The 19837-nt window shown below is 50.8% G+C and overlaps 1 protein-coding gene across 10 annotated transcripts in view; it reads right to left on the reverse strand.

Annotated features, from left to right (window-relative positions):
- CUL9 (cullin 9) overlaps positions 1-19564 on the reverse strand; it is a 37314-nt gene extending 17750 nt beyond the window's left edge. For 5 of the 10 annotated variants that reach the window (XM_019457193.2, XM_019457191.2, XM_053904994.1 and 2 more), the window contains exons 1-25: positions 19436-19563; positions 17168-17771; positions 16443-16597; positions 15617-16126; positions 15016-15151; positions 14674-14867; positions 14001-14406; positions 13396-13588; positions 10315-10522; positions 8284-8480; positions 7686-7903; positions 6276-6525; positions 6088-6193; positions 5308-5535; positions 4926-5016; positions 4657-4828; positions 3074-3179; positions 2740-2835; positions 2306-2481; positions 1887-2020; positions 1350-1529; positions 1054-1163; positions 775-957; positions 483-643; positions 50-278 (exon numbers count right to left, since the gene is read on the reverse strand). In XM_019457193.2, the coding sequence (XP_019312738.2) occupies positions 50-278; positions 483-643; positions 775-957; positions 1054-1163; positions 1350-1529; positions 1887-2020; positions 2306-2481; positions 2740-2835; positions 3074-3179; positions 4657-4828; positions 4926-5016; positions 5308-5535; positions 6088-6193; positions 6276-6525; positions 7686-7903; positions 8284-8480; positions 10315-10522; positions 13396-13588; positions 14001-14406; positions 14674-14867; positions 15016-15151; positions 15617-16126; positions 16443-16597; positions 17168-17762 (5034 nt within the window). In that variant the 5' untranslated portion in view covers positions 17763-17771; positions 19436-19563. Of the gene's footprint in view, positions 1-49; positions 279-482; positions 644-774; positions 958-1053; positions 1164-1349; positions 1530-1886; positions 2021-2305; positions 2482-2739; positions 2836-3073; positions 3180-4656; positions 4829-4925; positions 5017-5307; positions 5536-6087; positions 6194-6275; positions 6526-7685; positions 7904-8283; positions 8481-10314; positions 10523-13395; positions 13589-14000; positions 14407-14673; positions 14868-15015; positions 15152-15616; positions 16127-16442; positions 16598-17167; positions 17772-19344; positions 19364-19435 lie in introns of those variants that run through there. The other 5 variants (XR_002082054.2, XR_002082053.2, XM_053904995.1 and 2 more) reach the window with 3 other exon arrangements.
- Positions 19565-19837: the final 273 nt, after the last annotated feature.

A 19837-nucleotide genomic window follows, 5' to 3' on the forward strand; every position in this document is an offset into this window, starting at 1 on the left:
GTCTAGTCTTTTGCTCTCCTATTCTCCCTCTCATTTCCCTTGCTCTTACCTCTTCTTCGTCCAGGCCCTGTTCTTCCTCATTCTCCTGCTCCAAGAGCAGCTTGTCAAGCCGCTGGAGCTGGAAGAGGTGGAACTGGTGCTGCAGCTCCTCGGACATGCTCAGGCTCCGCAGCATCTGCTGGGGGAGGCGGTTGGGGAAGCAGAGGCCGATCTGCTCCAGCACGGCCCCCTCCAGCCAGCTCGAGCCCAAGCTCAGGAGACGGTCTGCCATGTAGTGCCTGCGGTGTCACACACAGGCCGGGCCGAGCCTCAGTGTGGGCACTCCACCCTGCTTCCCCTCTTCCTCCCTGCTCCCTTTCCACCAGTGCCATGGCCATCTCTGTATCTTAGTCCCTCCTCCTCCATCTTCTCTCCAAGACTCAAATCTTCACCCTTTCTAGACTCTAGGTCTCCCCTCCCCTACCTCTCAGACCTGCACTCACTGGTAGAAGTGCTCAAAAGTAGTAGCCAGCTCCAGGCCAGAAAGGACCATGATGGGCTCCAGGTGCCGCTGAAGCTTCCCCAGCATTTCCACTCCAGGGGCTCCACCAACCAGGCCGCCCTGGATCTGCTGGTCGATGTGCCTGGCAAACTGCTCACTTATCTGGGGGCAATGGAAAGGGCACGGGCCAACCATGAAGAGGGAGTGGAGCAGGAGAGTGGGCAGTGAGAGGAGGCGAAAGGCAGAGAAAGAAGCCAGCTCTCAGTGGTGACCAGGAGGCTGGTAGTACTCACGTGAGCAGCGGTGAGGAAGGACTGCTGTAGCAACGCGCCGGAGAAGCCACTGCGCAGAGCCAGCGTGAAGGCCGCCCGAGGCCCAAAGAGCTCCGAACCTGCTCTCTGCAAGTGCTCGTAGAGTTTGCAGTACCGAGGCACGAAGTCGGGGTCCCTCCAGGCTGCAGCCAGGAACCTGCTGACCTGAGAAGAGAGGAGAAATAGCATAAAAGGTGTGGTCCCACATGCAATAGCCTAGCAGCCCTGCCCCCGCCTCCCACTGCACTTCCTTCCACTCACCTGCTCTTGCACCACGCTCAGCCAGCACTGGGTTATGTTCCTCAGGCTGCTGCTTGGAAGAACTGGTGAAGGCCCGGGGCTCCGATCCCGGCCCTTACTGTTCTTGCTGACTGTGGAGACAGAGGGCAAAGGAAGGGGTTTCATCTCAGCCCCTGAGTGAATCTAGGGGATCTTGGGTACTGACCCCTGGAAAGGTGCGCACAGAGCAGTCAGGAAAAGTAAGATCCAAGAGGGGAAGGAGCCAGGTATCACCACTGGCCAGATTCTCAGCTCAACAGGCCATGGCTGGGACTTACTAGGCCGAGTGGATGGTTCAGGAGAAGGCCCAGGCGGAGGCTCCACATGCACCAGCAAGTGACAAAGGCGACGAACTCGAGAGGCAAAGGATGCCGCTCGACTCAGGGGGTTCTGAGAGCTCTCCCTTTGCTCTAAGTACTGATCCAGCAGCCATCCCAGGGAACTCACACCTTCCGCATCTAAAAGAAGACAGACCAGAAACAGCTGATGGGAAATAGGGGAACAGATAGCCCAGGAAGAGGAGAGAAAAGGCCCAATTATACAAAAAGCCTTGGTTGGGGCGGGCAGCCAGGTCAAGCCCTCCCATCACCAAGGCTTACTTCATTGGGAGTCTAGGGGTACACTAACAGGTTGGGGGTAGGGTAGAGAAGATTCAAATACCCAGTAGTCCCTGGGGCAGGAAGGAGAGGAGCACTGAGGTGACAGGCCTTCGGCAATAAAGACAGGGACCAAGAGAACCAAGAGCATTAACTCAGGTGATCCCTGGGAACAATTATGAGGAACTGGTTAGTGGGGCCAGGGGTCGCGATGGTTACCGGGGGAGGTGATGTTCTGCACCAGGGGGCTGACCAGGGCCTCCCAGCAGGTCTTGCCCAGTGCTTGGGCGGCCTCATCGTCAGGGAGGAAGCGATCAGCAAAATTCTGCTCGTGGCGCAAAACCCTGTTCAGTCTGGGAACAAGAGGTGTGTGGTCAAGGATTTAAGGCACAGGTTTTTTTGAGGCCTCCACTCAAGCACAGTCAGCTCCCAATCCCACCATGCTCAGTCCCCTAACCAGCTCGCAGCCATCAGCACACACTTCTCACCTGTGTTCACCCTCCCCTCTCGTCCCGGCCACTGCTTTACCTTTCAGACTTCTGCAGAAATCTCCCACCACCTACTTCTTAGCAATGTCCTCCTGATCCATTAACCTCTCCCCGCTCCCTTCAACCCCAGCCACTGTCTGCCCCACCCACCTGGGACAGAGCTGGAGGAGGCGCCTGCGGTCCTCTGCTATGTCCCGGCTCCAGGCTTGCGCCCGAATGGTGTAGAAGAGACAGGTACGGCGACATAGCTGCTCCCGGAATAGTGGCCAGAAAGTGGGCTTCGGGCCCAGGACCTCCACACCTCGAACCCGGGTGTCAATGCCACCCTGTAACATGCACACACTTGTCTGTCACCTAAGCCACCCAGCCACCAAGCACTACCAAGAAAAAGCCAGGCCTCACACCCTGAATTCCCTTGGAGGCTCTTGAGATATTCTCACATCTCTGGAACTCAACAGGCTTCTGGGCCATCCCGGAGCAGGTATGTGGCCTGAGCCTGGCCCCCCAAGTGCTGGGGAATGCAGTCACTATGGAGACCCTGTACTACCCCGTGATTCCCAGCCCAGCCTCTTCCCTCACTCTACCTGCTGGCAGCGCTTTATGCGGATCTGGATGATGGGCCAGAAGCGGTTCAGGTTCTCCAGGAGGATCACCCTGCTGGCAGAGGGCATCACATTCACCTGATGGGGCAGGGGAGGAGAGAGAACTGTCACCTCTGGAAGTGGGGTTGGACAGACTATTGACAGCAGCCACAAGTCTTGTGATGGTGTGTGCCCTTTACTTCTGCACCGAGCCCACAAACCCGCACGAATCTGCTTCCCGAACTCTGCTCTCACTGCTTATGACTGCAGGCAATGCCTGCCTGGGGGAAGGAATATGGAGTAAGGTCAAGGTGGGGGAGGGCACCAGGGTCCTCACCATGTTGAGCTCAGTGCTGATGCAGCTGGCACTGTCACCCCCAAACACCACCACTCTGGCTGGCATGTAACTTGAGTCCTCACTGGCCACGAGCAAAGTCAGCTGCCTGAGACAAGAGAAAACAATCAGTTAGAACAAGGACCCTGGTCTTTGTTCAAAGTGACTTCAACCTACCACTTCTTCCTCAGACTCCTGTCTCTCTGCTACCTCCTTAAGTGTCAGTGTTCCCGGATCCCCTGCTCTCCTCTTATCTTTCCCCAAAAGGAATTTTTTCTTCAAAATGACTTTATTTAAAAACCATAGTTCCAAGCAAAAAACGAATACTCTACTCCAAATCCACATGTCTACACTAGACGGCTCCTCTTAGCTTTCATACCATGTACCCAACAGACATTTCCATGTCACAACGCATAGGTACCTCTAAGTCAACATGCCTAAATGGAACCACGATCCATCCACAGAAGCCTGCTCCTTCCTCTTCCATCATCCTTCTTGGGAAAGAAAACTGCCATCTACCAAAGCACTCTGTCACTATGACTTCTCCCACTCATGGCTTCCCTCATGTCAATGGCATGTCCTATAGACTCTGCTCCTTGAGATCTCCCAGTCTGCCACCCCTCACTATTCCCACTCCCTGTGCCTAACTGAAGACATTCGTTTCTCAACTAGATCACTGCATAAACCTTCCAAATCTTTCTCCGGCCTCCAACCCAAACTGCCATGATTGCCAGAGTGACTTTTCTAAATGGAAAAAAAAAAAAAATCTTGTTTTGTCTCTTCTCTCCTTAAAATCCTTCAATGGCTCCCCAAGTTCCAGAATAAAGCTCAAACTTCTTAGCTCACAAAACTCTCTGTGGTCTGTGGTCTGGCTCTGCCTAGTTTTATGGCGGTCTCCTGCCATTTCACGACAAACACCCTTCATTCCAGCCAAACACAGTTACTTAAGCTTCCCCCAAATACATCATTACATTTCTTACTAACATTTTGCACATATGCTGTCCCTCTGCCTGGACTTCCCACTTCCCTCTATTTACACAGCTAATTTCTACTTTGGAGCTCTGCTCACTTAGCCCCACCTTCTAGAAGGCTTCTCCCACCTCTCACTTGGCCTCAGGGTCCAGGGCACATGGTGGTTTTTCTTACTCTTATTGATTCTCCAGCCTAGTTCCCCAAGGAGACTGCAAATTCCCTAAAGACGGGTACCATATCTTATTGTCCTTATAGCCCCAGACCCTGGCCCAGTGCCTGGCACAGAGTATATACATTAAACAAGCACCCATGGGAAGAGTGAATAAGGCAGTTGTCAATCTCCCTCAACACCACGCACAGGATAGTGACATCTATACCTGTGGGCAGAGCACATCACCAGGCTCAGGGAGTGAGGATGTCTATACTGCACAAGGAATGCAGATCAATGTGTCTATCTGTTTACTGCACAAAATGGGTTTGAGTGTGTCTCACACATAGGGGTTACAGACAGGGTTGCGTGTATGTGGGTGCTTTGGAGAATATATGCTGGGGTGTATCAGAATATTCCCACACATGTGTGTGTGCACCTGTGGTGCACATGGGCATGTTCACACCTAATAAGAACACCACGGTGCATGTGCAAGGTGATATAGTGGGAGCCGGTGCTGCCATTGGACTCCCAGTAGGTCTTGGGGTTTCGATCCGTCAGCTTGCTGGCCCGGTGAGGGTTGGAAGACACCTCCACCTTCTCCCAGCACTTGTCCTCCTTCACTTCCACACTGGAGCCTGGGGGCAAGTGGGAAGTTAGTTGAGAGAGAAAAAAGTAAAAAGAGAGAAGAAATACTGGGGTGGGAGCCAGGAGAAAGCAGATTGGGACACAGACCCTGGCAGAGATGCCTGAGGAACACGTCAAAGAATGGGATGTTGATGGGTCGGTGGGTTCGTCTGTGGTCTTCGATCTGGCCCAGCACCATCTGCAGCCAGAACATCAGAGAGAAGGGGCGCGGCGAGGAAGGAAGAACATGAAGAACACACAGAAACAGGTATGGAGAACAAGTCAAGGAGCAACAAAACACTCAACCTCTCCCTTCACAAATTTTGGCAGAACGGGACCATGTGGGGTAAAGAAAGGCTGGGAAACAAGTGCCCCAGATTTGCTACCACTTGTGCCAAGTAGGGTTACCAAACAGGGACACACACCGAATCCCCTTCCCCTGCTTCTCACTTATGTTCTCCCTAAGCTCTGAACCCACAAGCCTCCTCACCTGAATGCAGCCAGCCAGGATGCTGGAGGTGAGGTTACTATAGAGCTGGGCGTGTTTTTCACACTCAGTCACCAGGTCCCGAAGCTCACAGGCCAGCAGCAGCTGAGCCGAGTGCTTGTCCAGGACTTTGGAGAGGGCCTCTTTGGCTCCCAGGCAGCAGAGAACCACTGCATAGTCCTTGTGCATTGAGGCCAGGCGATGCAGAAAGCAGAGCAGCTCCTGAACAATCTGAGCCCGGAGCCACAAGATTAATGTATGGGATGCAAAGGGCAGGCCACATAAAGGATGAGGGGTGGGTTCGAAAAGGGAATGTGGTGGCTGAGACTTTGGAGAAGTTTGAAAGCCCAGGGAAAGGAGAGTACCAAAGAAGGTTGGGACAGAACAGTGGGGGTGCTGGGACTCCAGAGGTGCCAGAAGCAGGGTCTGGGCACAGCTTCCAATGCTTCTTGCTGCCAGGACGAAGCTCTCTCAAGAGCCCACCTTGGTGCCTGAGCCTTGGTCCACAATCCACAAACCGGGGAGGGTGGAGAGCGAGGAATGTTTGGATTGGTGAATGTGGGCTTCTCCTAAACCCAGAATCTAAAATCCAGCTGCAGGCAAAAGATTATTCTTCAAAGGCCCCAGTTCTGAGCATTCTTAGAGGAAATTCCTTCCTCTCCATCCCTCTCGGTGTTCAGACTCATCCAGAAAGGCTGTGCTTTGCCTTCCATTGCCTCACAAAGGTAGCCAGCGCCCCAGAGGCTGCCTCTCCCTCCCCTGCCTTTATCGGGGCCCTGGTACCTCAGAGTCACTGCTAGGGCCATTCAGACAGTTGAGGCAGGGCTCCAAGACCTCATGCCAGGGGAGGACCATCGCCTCAGGGTGATCCAGTAGCCGAGTCATGACCCTAGTGACGGGATGAAACAAAGTCCCTGCAGTCCGCAGCTCCCCTTACCTCCGATGCACGGGTGCCCCAACAGGGCCCTCACCTCAATGCAGTCAGCAGCAGAGTTTTGTTGGGTCCCGGGGCATCCAGAGTCCGCAGCAACAGGAGGAAGGGCTGAGTCTCCTGCTGGAGGCGCTTTAGGAGGGGTCTCACGGCGCCCCCTGGGCCGCCCTCCCGGCACAGCACCCGCTCTAAGCCCAGTAGGAGTTCCGCAGATGGGCCCCCTGCTAGGGACGGGATCAGATGCTCAGGGGACCCATCCTGGCCCTGGGTGCCAGGGGTTTCCAGTGCTGCTGCCAGACGCATGGGAGGAAAAACATGAGTATGAAGAGGAGTTATGCAAGTTGGTCAAACCACGAACTGGACAAGTCCAGAAAATCACCCCCAAATTTTCCTCCTATTTGGAGGATTGTCTGTAGTTTGTACCAAACTGTGGGGATTTTCTTCTCTGGCCCCAGTATATAGCTAGCTGCATCTGGAAAAAAGTTTAGTTCGGCAAACACTGTCATGTTAAACACATAAATTTTTAATCTCATATAGTCATACAATTACGTTTCATCATTAAATGGGAGCTTTGTGGTTACATAAGCCAATAAATATTAGCTATTATAATTACATCCCTCTACTACCTAGCACGGTGGCTTTAAAGATTTTTTAAAAATTTTTTTGAAGTTTTTATTTATTTATTTTAAAAGAAAGAGAGAGAGAGAAAGAGAGAGAGAGAGAGAGAGCATGCACACGTGCACAACAGGGGAGGGGCAGAGAGAAAAGGAGAGAATCCCAAGCAGGCTCTGCACTGTCAGGACGGAGCCCCATATGGGGCTTGAACTCACAAACCATGAGATAATGACCTGAGCCGAAATCAAGAGTCGGACACTTAACTGACTGAGCCACCCAGGTGCCCCTAAAGATTTTATTTTTTTACCGTTTATTCTTTTTTGGGAGACAGAGAAGGACAGAGCACAAGTGGGGGAGGAGCAAAGAGAGAGGGAGACACAGAATCTGAAGCAGGCTCCAGGCTCTGATCTGTCAGCACAGAGCCCGATGTGGAGCTTGAACCCGCAAACCGCGACATCATGACCCGAGCCAAAGTTGGACATCTAATCGACTCAGCCACCCAGGTGCCCCAAGAGTTTATTTTTAAGTAATCTCTACACCCAACATGGAGCTGGAACTTACAACCCAGAGATCAAGAGTCACATGCTCTACTGGCTGAGCCAGTCAGGCACCCTGCATGGTGGCTTTACTCTAGGTAACGCTAGTCTAGAGTATCCTTCTCCTCTTGGTCAGGAAGTTTTACTTAAGATCTAACTTGAGTGCCAAAACCCTTACTCGTTTCCTGAAGGTTTATCATGTCTTTCCAGTAAGGTACTAGTACATAAGCCTTAGCCCTTCTGGCCACAGGCCAGCACTGCCCGATTCCTCGGCAGAACCACCCCCTCCACAATGGTACCTGTGTGCTCAGGACTGCCCGGCGGCTCCGAGTAGCGATTGAGAAGCATCATGAGGATGGTACGTGTGGTGGGCATGGGTTCTGTCCCCGGTGCTATCCCAGAGTGCCTGAACAAGGTGTCTCTCAGCTCCCGGGTTACAATCTGGTCCCCCAGAGTGTGGTGGTTGCACAGAAGCAGGTTGAGCAGGAGCAGACCGTTTCTCACTGCGGAGGAACACCTGGGAGGAGGGAGGTAATCCCGGGAAGAAATTGAAACAGAGTGAATGCAACGGAAGCAGGAAGCAAGCACAGAGGGGAAGAGGCCTGCAGCTGGGGGAAGAGAGGGCTCCAGGACTCCTGTGAGGCCAGGACATCTGGCTCCCTGATCTCAAGCCACTCCTCCCAACCCCAGGAAGGAAGGCCAGGGTGCTCTTGCTCTCTCTGGGGATCTCCCTACCCCCAACCACTTGGCCTCTCTACCAGTAACAGTCAGAGAGGGCCACCAATGTTTCATCCAGAGGTAACAACATGAAGGGAATTTCTGTGAAGCACATGAGATATAGACAGAGCAGCAGCGGGGGTTGGGGCTTAGCGGGAATTTGGAGGGTGATGCCCTGACCCCTCTGTGTTCAGCATCAGGATCACGGCTGCGGGGACAGTAAGAAGCAGGCTCTCAGAGCCTGGGCGGGTGGCTGAGTCAATGCTGGCGAAGATCTCTCTGGTCATCTGGGCATCAAACAAAGGATGGATAGAATCTCGGCCAGTGATAAAAGTGGGGATCTCCGAGGAGCTGGCAATGGCCAGCATCTTCAGTGCCTGCAAGGGGGATGTGGAAGCAGAATTAGTTATGGGTAGAGCCGCCATGCAGAGAAAGAGGAGAGCCAGGCCCTCATTCTCTGACCCCAAACTTTGGGGCAGCTGAGCTGTTGGCAAATAGGTCGAGTAGGAGATGGAAATGGAAGAGGTGGTGATGGGATACCAGTGATAAAAACAAAAAGAAAGACAAGAGAAGAAAGCAAAGAAAATACTGAGGCTCAGTGATAAAATCAGCCAGCAACTTCTCTCTGCCAGTGCCAAGGCTAACTGAGTGGGATGGCTGCCCCCTCCTGTAGCTACCTCTCAAGATGGGGCCCTTTCATAGCATCTAGTTGTATTCAAAGGCTTTACCTTGACATTGTCTTCCACGTCACTGGACCACCCCTCCCTTTGTAGAACCTCCCTTCTCTTGAGTGCCAGGATCTCATATACTCCTGGTTGTCCTGCCTCCCTGGAATTCCTCTGCCAAATCCTTGAATGTGGAAGTTCCTGCCCCCTTCTCACTCTGTACTCCCTCCCTAGACAACTTCATCTGCTCCCATCGCTTCAATCACCACCACTAGGCCAACACTCTCAAACCTATGTCCCTTGACCTCTAAAGCCAGTAGCCAGCCCTCCTCGACAAGACTACTTGGGTTGTCTCACAGGAAGAGCGGTTGGAATTCTAGGAAAAAATACTTGGAATGCATGAACGTGTCTGCTGGTACTACAAAGAAAATGAAATTAAGATGAAAGCTATACCTCTCTTCCCTGGTGAAAGGGAGGACACTTGAGAAGAAACCCTCTGGGGAGGGAGAAGATTAGAACTAATTCTCAGGACACTCTCCCTTATAAGGCCTGAATCCTCCACGCTACCATTACGCTATGTCACAACAAGGCTTTCTCCCTTTGGTTACCCCACTCTCCCCAGTTAGCTGAATTCTATAAACCTGAAGTTATAAATAAGATGATGCCATTTTGCTAGAGGGCAAGAGTTTGAATTTAGGGGCAAATGCTGTATTTTGGTCATGCCATCTGAAAGGGTTGGGGAATTCTCTGAGCAAACACGGCCTAGATGATGAATGCTTGGCTGCTCTTCAGAGCAGCACCTAGCTGGCCCCGCACAGGAAAAGAGCCTCCCAACCTCACTCTGAGACAGCCTAACCTAAGGGGACCGGGGCTCCTGTCCGTGTTGTTGCCATTATACTGTCAGAATCCATTCTCAGAACTGATCTGGATGAGGCCTACTTGCCCCCCTCAGGGACTCCAAGCTATACAGAGCACACCCTGTCCACACCTCCTACCAGCCAGCACTTGTGTCTGGAGTATTCAGGAAGCTAATTCTTCTATAAGCTCCCCTGGATGAGGGCCCCCCTTCCTCTGGGCCCACGTGGCAAGTCACCCACATCTGGTGAGGGGGTATTTTCTGTGTAAGGGTACCACTCAGATCAAAGGGTAAAAAATCATTTTGTCACATGCAGAAAATTAGTCTCCAACCAGATATCTAACTGTAACTAAAAAGATATGGGAAACTGAACAAACCTAAAAACTCAATTCCAGACCTTCTTTCCATACCTCTTCCTCCTTCCACATTCCCCCACTTAGTGAATGACCTCCTCATCCCCTCTGCTGCTCCATTTTAAACCTGGGAGTCATTCTTAAAAACATTCTCCCTTTCTTCCAACACACATTCAATGGCAAAGGCTGTTCTGCTAGAACCTTCAACCCACCTGCATCTTTCCATCCTAATGTCTCCTCCCTGGTCTAAATCACCACAGTACCTCCTCAAGATCAGCCGTCCCCCGGCCTGCCCCTCCTGCCCATCACTCTCTCCCACCAGACCCAGTCCACTCACCGCCAGCCCTGCCTGCTGCACCAGGACGGAAGTCTTATATTCTTGCATGCAAACCAGCACAGCGTAGATGCCACCCTCCCTGGCAAAGAGTGGGCGCCACTCATGCTTGGTCATGAGCAGGTAGAGGAGGCGCAGGGCCAGCACCACCACCATCTTCTCTCCCACCTGGTTGGTCAGCAGCTCCACCAGCGTCTTCACTAGCTTCTCTCTTAGAGAGAAGAGACATTGGAGTTCCCCATCCCAAAAGTCACACCTGACTCCCTGTCCAACCCTCTCCACCAAGATCCATCACCCCCACCATTATCCAAGCTGCTCTTGCCTTAGTTCCACTCTTCACTCCCTCTCCTCTGCAGGCTAACTGCCTCTGGCTCCTCACCTCATGAAGGAGGCAGTAGAGCAAAATGGTTACCAACTCTGGCTCACCTTTTCTTTTTTTTTTTGTTGGGAGAGAAAGAAAGAGAGAGAGAACGTCTGTGCATACATGCACGTGTCAAACACAAGTAGGAGAAGGACAGAGGGAGAGGGAGGGAGAATTGTAAGCGGGCTCCATGCCCAGTATGGAGCCCAAAGTGGGGCTCAACCTCACAACCACGAGATCATGACTGGAATAAAAATCAAGAGTTGGACACTTAACAGACTAAGCCACCCAGGCGGCCCTGGTTTACCTTTTCAAATAAATCTATAAATTCAATGTAATTCTAATCACAATGTTTGAAAGGTTTTTTATAAAACATATGGCAGGTAGATTTGGGCATAAGATGAGAAAATATGTAAGAATAGTCAAGAAATGTTTAGAAAGAAATAATGGTAGACTTGTCTGCTAGTTAACAAAAGATAAATTTATAAAAATTAAAATTCTGGAAATGATGCAGGATAGATACAGATCGCTAGGTAAGGGTGGCATCCCAGCCAATGAGAAGAGCAAGGACCATGTGACACATGAGGTGGAGACACCTGAAACAATTACAGCTGGGGTTCTGCCTCACTCCATCAGCATAAATAAACTGCAAACAGATTTTAAAGTAAATGTAAAAAACAAAGCCATAGCTATCCTTAGAAAATAAAGACAAATACTTTTTATAATCTTGAAATAGGACAGACTCACTCAAAACCTAGAAGCCATTAAAAAGTTTAAAAGTATTCTAGAGGCACCTGGCTCAGTCGGTTAAACGTCCGACTTTAGCACAGGTCATGATCTCGCGGTTTGTGAGTTCAGGCCCTGCATTGGGCTCTGTGCTGACAGCTCGGAGCCTGGGGCCTGCTTCGGATTCTGTGTCCCCCACTCTCTCTGCCCCCCCATTTGTGCTCTGTCTCTGTGTCTCAAAAAAATAAACATTTAAAAAATTAAAATATTAAAATATTCTAACGCAGGGGTGACTGACTGGCTTGGTCAGTAGAATAGGTGACTCTTGATCTCAGGGTCATGAGTTCGAGCCCCATGTTGGACGTAGAGCCTACTTAAAGGTTAATTAATGAATTCTAACATAAAATTCTAAAACTTCAGCACAATGAAAGACACTGTCCACAAAGTTAAGAGATAAGCAATATGAGTTAGAGAGAGAGTCCTATGGAAATGCTAATTTGAAGGAAAGGAAGAAGTGCTCCAGAGTCCCTAGATCACATTGAGTGTCACAAGAAAAAAAACTGGATTTATTTCTTCCCCACAGGGACAGAGATGTATGTTGAGGAGGTGGCCTGGGAAAGTTCTGCCTTTATTTGTCTTCTCTCATGAACTTTTTGATGACTACAACATGAATCAAATATGCTTTAAATATAAATCCCCTTGTGTAGCCAGGACTTATTATAAACAAGTTAATACAACATGGGCAATATATATGAATGGATATAGGAATATAAGTAAGGATGTTTACCAAAATGTTAACAGTGACTCTCTCTGCAAAAGGTCTTCAGATGATTTTTATCTTCATAATCGTCTAATTCTTTTTTTACAGTGGGCATATATTATTTTACACCCAGAAAATAGTTAACATGATTTTGAAAAATAACCAGCAAAATATGTGAAACATAAATAACCAATTAACATCCAGAGTGCCTACAAATCAGTAAGAAAAAAATGAAGACCCAATAAGAAAATGGGCCAAGGATAAGAACAAATTTATAGAAGAAACACAATGAATGTGGGCAAATGTGCTTAACTTCAGTAGAACTAAGAAATGAAAACAAAGACACCAATCGTTTAAAATTCTGCCAATCTGATAGATTTAAAAAATAATAGTATCCAGTGTTGGCGGCTGTGAGGAAAATGAACCCATCAGAACACTGTACTTGAACTTGGATATAATCACATGCAGAATCCTGTGTATCAGAGAAAATAATGAGGCAGCTCTATGTGGACTGGCATGTAGAGCTTTCTTAGACACACTGAGTGTGTAGGAGTGTGCAGGGAAAGCACAGAAACGTGTAGTACGATTACAATTATTTACACACAAACTCAGAAGATGTTCTATTTCGAAACACACTAACAAATGTAAATCTATGGAAGGTCTGAAGAATCCACAGCAGACTGGCAACAGTGGCGAAGAGGGACTTAGTCTTTTCCTTCTATGTTCTATTACATCCTTCAGGTCTTTCAAAATGAGAATGTATTTGTGTATTATTTGTATAATTAGGTAGTGATTTAAAAAATACCTTTGAAAATAGAAAGAAAACAGGAAGGGATAAAAAAGAAAAGAAAAGAACTCAATCTCTAGGGCCAACAGGACCTACATTTGAATCCTGGCTGTGCTATCTATCAAACTCTGTGCAAACTCTTAAATGCTCTGAGGTTCAGTTTCCTCACCCATACAAAGCCATAAGCATAGTATCAACTCTTCCTCAGGAAGGAAGAGAGAGAAGGATTTAATGAGAAAATGCATCTAGAGCCTGACACAGAGTAAGTGCTCCAAGAATATTATGATATTCCATTATATTATTGCATCCTCCTGCTCGACTACTCCCTCAGGCTGACCCTTCCTTCAGTCCCAGCCTTTCAAATTCCTGATATAGCTCCTTCCCTCCCTACCACCATCCTCCCCCAATGGCAGCTTAAACCAAAACCCCTTCCTTCCCCACCATTCTAACCTCAGGGATCTGTCAGGACGGACCAGAGGGTGGTCCCGCTCAGTGGCCTCCTCCACAGCCTGAGAGAGGGCATAGAGGCCTGAGAGCTGCAGGTCTGTGTCCAAGCTGGATATCTGCACGGTGGCCACGACTGCTGCCACATGCTGATCCAGGGAGCTGCGTGGACCAGGACCCCGCATGTCTCTAGCCATTTCTGAAATTGGTGAGGGAAAGGTAGTGGCTTAAAAAAATTGAGGATGCTCCAAGTTGGAAGTGTTTAAAGGTCAAACCCAGTTATCCTACTGACATTTTAATACATTATTCATTACTGTAGCTTGCGTTCTGAACTTTTCCAATTCTGCACCAGGGATTTAATAGCCAAACGCAGAAGATGAAGATATTCCAGAAAACAGACCCTCCTTTTCCAGGGATACTGAAGGTAGGGAGCAGTGATTGGTTACACACACTCAAGGTCAAAGGAAGGAAGATGGATGAATGCTTCCAAAGCATTTTCCCATGCAACAGCAATCTTCCTCCACAGCTTTCCTCTACCCTAACTACTTCTGTGGGGACTGCCCGGGACTTGTTCCAACTTCTTCACCCTCCCTTCCCAGCACCTGACTCACCACTGGCTGCCTCCTTCATCTCAGGGGGAAGAACCATCCCCTCAGTCACCAGAAGTTGGTTAAACAGCTGTGAATCACTCTGTGCCATGGGGGGCTCAGTTTTTCCCTTGGCAGTGTCTGCATCTGCCTTTGGGGGCTCAGCTTTTGCTTTGGGAGACTCAGTCTCTTCTTCTGAGAAGTTGACCTCCAACTTGGACTCCTCTTCTGGATTTGGAGAACATGAGTGACTTCGTGAAGAAGACGAGATGCTCAGTTCATCAGGCAGCAGTGCATACTTGGTGTAGATTTGGGAGTTGAGCAGGTCACTGAGGGTACTGCCCTCAAACCGATTACTGAGCACCTGCAGCAGACCCTCAGCCATCTCTACGGGCACGGAGATTTCCCCCAAGGCCTTTTCACCCAGGGTCTGTCAACAGAAGGAGGTAGGCATTTCAGGGACGGGCAGACGCAAAGGTCCTAGCGGACAGTAATAGACAGGGTGGCCGCCTCCCGCCATGACTTGCACACTTCTACATACCAGACCTCACAGGATTTGTCTCCTTCCCCAGCAGGCCCCCTCATACTCTCTCATCTCTAGCTCCAGCCTCCCCCTAAGCACTCCCTTATCTAGAACTCCCTTAGAGAATCTCACCTCCAAATCCACTACAAACCAAGTATCCCAGGCCTAAGATACCTCATCCAGGTTCTCCCGAAGATTCTGGAAAATTGGCTGCTGCTCACATACATCCAGCTTCTTGATGAAGAAGAGCAGCTCCCACCACTCAGCCTGAGTCAGGTATCCCAATCGCTCATTCTTCTGAGGCTCAGGCTGGAGGTATGGCAAAGAGTAGAGCCCATCCACAGGTTTCCAGTCCCAGGAGGGAAGTGCTGAGGATATAGGCACAGGGGTGTCATCATCCAACAGGAACAGAGTGCATTTCTGAATCTCTGGGGCAGCTCCTAGTCAGGAGTAGCTTTGTCCCAGTCCTACTCCTCTGTTCAAAGACATGCTGTCCATGTGCCCTCTAAGGCTCACCTGTGCCCAGCAGAGGAGCCCCTGCCCCCTTCTCCACAGCTCCTGAAGCCGCATCCTCAGCAGCTTCCTCAGGGCCCAAGATCTCCAGCATGTGCCAGTGCACCCAGTAGGTGCGGCCTGTTGACTGCCAGAAGACCTGGTATGGAGGGAAGAAGAAAGAAGGACGAATTGGCTTCTGACCCCTGGGCGGTGCAGGCTTGAGAGGATAAGGCTGGGCACACAGTCCTCAGATACACACCTGACTAAGCTTCAGAAAGCCTCTGTATGGCAAAAGACTCCACTCTCCAAAGGGTGGGCCCTGCCTCTCATCTCCTCCTGACCTTGATGGCCTCTGCTCTGACACTCCCTCCCAGCCAACTCCATGGCTCTATATATCAGCTGTGTTTCCCGGGTGTGAGTCTGCTTGGCCTCATAGCCCACCCACTCCCACTAGATTTTCTCAGCCCTCCAAATTTTCCCAACCCCCTTTAACCATTCTAATCCCCTTGGGGGTTTTCTCCATGGGTGGCCTGCCAGAGAGCCCCCTACTTGGAAGCCCCACCTATACCTTTCCACCTAGATCCCCAACAGTGTCCCACACATGACCTCTGCCCTTGCTCACCTGCACAGGGGGCACGCCATTGTTGCTTTGCCGGAACTCGCCCTCGTCCCCAGCGCTGACCTCCTCGTAGTCATCCAGCATGCGAACTCGCATCCCGGCCTGCAGCGTCTCTCGCACATACTCACCATAGCCACAGCGACTCGAGAATTCAGAGCGCTGACGGAAGGCCCGTTCTTGCTTTCTAGGGGTGGCAACCATGGCAGGGAGCAAAAGACTAGGGCCTGAAACGCAGGGCTGAAAGATGGACCGCGTTGGCCGCGGTGATGACGTGCTCTGTTCGCTGAGGTTCCGGGCCCAGCCCATGCTCCGCACCAGCTCTGAGATGAGGCTGCCCACAGCCATACTGAACTCCAGCTCCCGCTGCCCCCGGCCTTTCTCCCGGCTGAACTCCCTTGGGGACAGGGAGCCTCGGTCTCCAGCCCCTGGCTCTGGACTGTTATTCAGCTGATCCAGCAGGGAGGTGACACATAGGTAACGTTTCACCAGGGAGAAGAGCAGCTTTCCTGGGATCTGTAGGACACAGTCCGTGGTGTAGGTGCATCTTTTCCCAGCTTCAGCCCCTCTCCTTTCCCCACAATATCATGTTCTACAGAAAAATTTAAATGCCTTATCCCCACACTTGTAGGTCTCAAACTGTGATTTATGTAACACACAAGGAGTTCCTGGGGTCTAATCTCAGAAATTCTGAGTGGGGAGGCAAGCTTGAACCTTCATTTTAACAAGCTCCCCAAGTGGCTCTGGTGCGGACGCATAATCCCGAACCACATTTTCAGAAGTGACGTCCTAGGCCTTGTACACAGCATTTCCCCCATAGCTGCCAGAGTACCTGAGGCAGATGAATGCCCTCAAAGGCCATGCAGTGTTCCTCAGAGGATGTGGTCTCTGCAAACAGCTCCAGCAAAGTATAGCGGCTGTCAAAATCCATGTGCTGCTCGATGCCATCTTGCTGGCTCAGTGACAGAAGGACGTGAGCCCGACTCCCTGTAATCCATACCCAGTCTGTATCTTCTCAATCCCCAATACTTCCCCTGCCTTTCCTAAACTATCTATCTCCTACCCCAGGGGCCTTCAAACTTCTTTGCGACTGAGACTCTCCCAGGAAGGTATATACATTTTACTTGGTAACCTGGTATAAATACACATACGTACAACTGAAACATATATTTAATGCCACATAACTTATCTTGCCAAGTGCTACCTACTAGTTATTCTACGTTAAAAAGTGTTGGTTGTAACCCACCAAACTGATTTCACAATCAACAAATTCCAACCTACCACTTAAAAATATAAACCTACCCTAGTCTCTTCTCTGCCACTGCACTGAGAATGGACAGATAAACCAGGTACTATTATTTTTTCCTATTTATATACCTGTAATAGTTTATTAATTTATACTCCTTTTTTTTTTTTTTTTTTTTGCATTGAATTGGTATTCAGCAATTCAAGAACTAGGAGTTCTTACAGAGTTGGGCAATCCCTCCTCTTTCTGTTTTTACTCCTCCTGGCCCCAATTTCTCCAGTACTTTCCTTCTTCCCCTGACTGTCTCTTACCAGCATCGTGGGCTGCCAGAGCCTGCAGCATCTTGCCAGCACTCCGACGGATCTGAGGCTCAGGGTTGCATAACATGTGCATAAGCAGGTCCAGGGCTCCTGTCTCCCTGAAGACCCCAGTGAGGGGCCCAATGCTGGCATAGGCACTGAGCACATGGATGGTGTGGAGCACAGCAGCTGTGAGGCTCGAGGTCCCACCTTCTGCCAGCTGCCTGGCAGCCCTGCGCACCAGTGCCCGCACATCAGCCTCCATCTCTCCCATTGCTGTGTCATCCAGACCTCCGGGATCGCAGGAAAAGCTTCCTGAACCCCCAGCTTGTTCATGCTGAGGTCCCTTAGATAGAGCCCGCTCACCTAACAGCATGGGGCAGTTGGCGTAGACTTCGGGGGTTGACAGCCACATGAGGATGTGCTCTGTCCTACCCTCTTCCACACCCACTCTGCCCACTTCCCCACACTTCAGAACACTCCATCGGATGAGGTATTCAGGATGCCCATCATGCCCAGGCCGCTGTCGAATAAGCTCTTCAGGATATGCCTGCAGCCGGGGCCCCAAGGGCACCATGACGTCCCCAGTGCGCCGTTCCCCCACCATCCTGACCTCCTGGGACACAGAAGGAGAAAGATAAAGGTAATGAGGGCAACGGAAAAGACTACACCGACGGGGTGGAACCTTGAGACATAGATTGGGTGCAGGGTGGAAGTTACAGGCCAAATAGAAAAAGCCAAGCATAGGATGAAATATATAACGTGAACATACTTTGGGATTTATAAGGAAGGAGAATGCAGTGGAAACAACAACAGGATGAAACGAAGGGGTTTAAGAGATGGAAGAGGTTACAAGAGAGGATAAGAAGAAAAGGGTAACAAAAAGAATGACAGTTAAGCAGGACAGTCTGAGCAGAAGAGCAGTATGGCTGAGGGCTACAGATCAAGACTTAGAAGGATAACATGGGTGGGCAGACAGGACAGCAGCATGGGAGACAGTGGGGCAGAACAAATGTGGATAGTCAGGATGCAGGAGGGGTAGGAGGGAGTAAAAATGACAGCATAAAGCTGGAATGTGGATATAAACGAGTGGGCCATAGCAGATAGAGAAAACAGACAACGGAGGCTGGGCAGTGGGCACCCACATCCAGATGACTGGATGGGAAAGTGTATCAGAGTATTGTGAGCAGGAGAGGGGCTGAAGGGGCCAGATTATATTATAGGAAAAAAGACCAGGACCCACCTGGCACTTAAGCTGTATGTAGGGTGAGGTTCATAAATATGGAGATGGTGATCATGGAGTTGAAGGGTAGGAAATAAGGTCAGGAGATGATGAAGATATTAGAGACGCAATATGGCACAGAGGAGAGTCAGATTAAGAGTGACTTCGAATTCTGGCTCTTTCACTTATTCTGTGATTATTTTTTGGACAAGTTGCTTCATCCCTGAACCTCAGCTCCCTTCTCTTCAACATGGTAACAGTATTCATACCCACCCCATGAAGCTGTGGTAAAAACTAAATAAGATCATGTATGTAAAGCACCTAGAGCAGCCGCTAGCACATCGTGAGAGCTCAGTAAACACAATCTAATATTCTTAGCTGGAGAAGGGAGGGGCAGTCCTCAGATAAATTTAGTCATTAAGCCAAAAGATGATAAATGGGAGTGGGAAGACGACTAAGCTGGTGATCAGGGAAAGGTATGTGTGATATAAAGCAGAATGGGGACAGTGGGGAGTGGTAAGAGTAGGAATGGGGCGGGCGGGGATAGAAGACGACAGAAGAAAAGCGTGAAGAGGGGAAACATGGGATGTGGACCTCAATGGGGGCAGGGGTCCTGGTAGTGTGGCGGGGGTCGGGATGGGGTTGGGGGGACAAGGCAGGGAAGTGACTTAGCGATGGACAACGGATGAGCAGGGTGAAGTAAAACAACCGATGGGCTAAAGTGGGGGGTAGAAGCAGAACTATCATGGGCCTAAAACAGAAGCTGTAAACTGAGGTGTGGGGGTGAGGTTTGGACCTGGGGATGAGACAGCAGGTAGACGCGTGTAGGAAGGTCAGGCCCAAGCTTGCAGACCATGGGGTGGCGGAGGCCACTAGGGCAGCGGAACGGCTTTAGGAGGCGGGGTGAGGATGGGGGGGCGCGGTCCGAGGAGGCTGACAGGACCGAGAGAATCTGAGAGAGCAAGACCTGGCTCCCGTCGTCAACCCCACGGAGACCGCGTCTGGGAGCGGGAAGGGAACGCGGCAGGGACTGGGTCGCCTCAGGACCCTCCTCTCACCTCCCACCGCCCAGCTTGGCCCTCGCTGGGAGCCAGCGGCCGGTCCCGCCGTCCTGGCCCCGCCTCTTCAGCAGCTCCCTTCCGGGTCACACGGCGAGGGAGGGCCCGGCCCGGCTTCTACGGGTCCCCCAGCGGCCCACAGTCGAGCGTGGCGGAAGGGCGCGCGAGTGGAGCATGCGTAGTGGCCGCGTCGCTGCGTTGGGGGCGCGCTGCAGTCAGAGGCGGCGCTCGCTGTAGCGTTGCTCCTCGTTGCAGAAGTACGCAGCGCTTTCCCTCCATCACCTCGGAAGCAGCATTGGCATACAGTGGGTCGGCTTCCCCATCCACCAGAAACCTACACCTTCAGCCCGGAGCTGTCCTTTGAGTTTTCACGAGGTCACGTGGCCATGAGTTTCCCAAACC

The sequence above is a fragment of the Panthera pardus genome, unplaced genomic scaffold (genome assembly GCF_024362965.1).
Source record: "Panthera pardus isolate Hobbes unplaced genomic scaffold, ASM2436296v1 HiC_scaffold_17, whole genome shotgun sequence".
Taxonomy (NCBI): domain Eukaryota; kingdom Metazoa; phylum Chordata; class Mammalia; order Carnivora; family Felidae; genus Panthera; species Panthera pardus.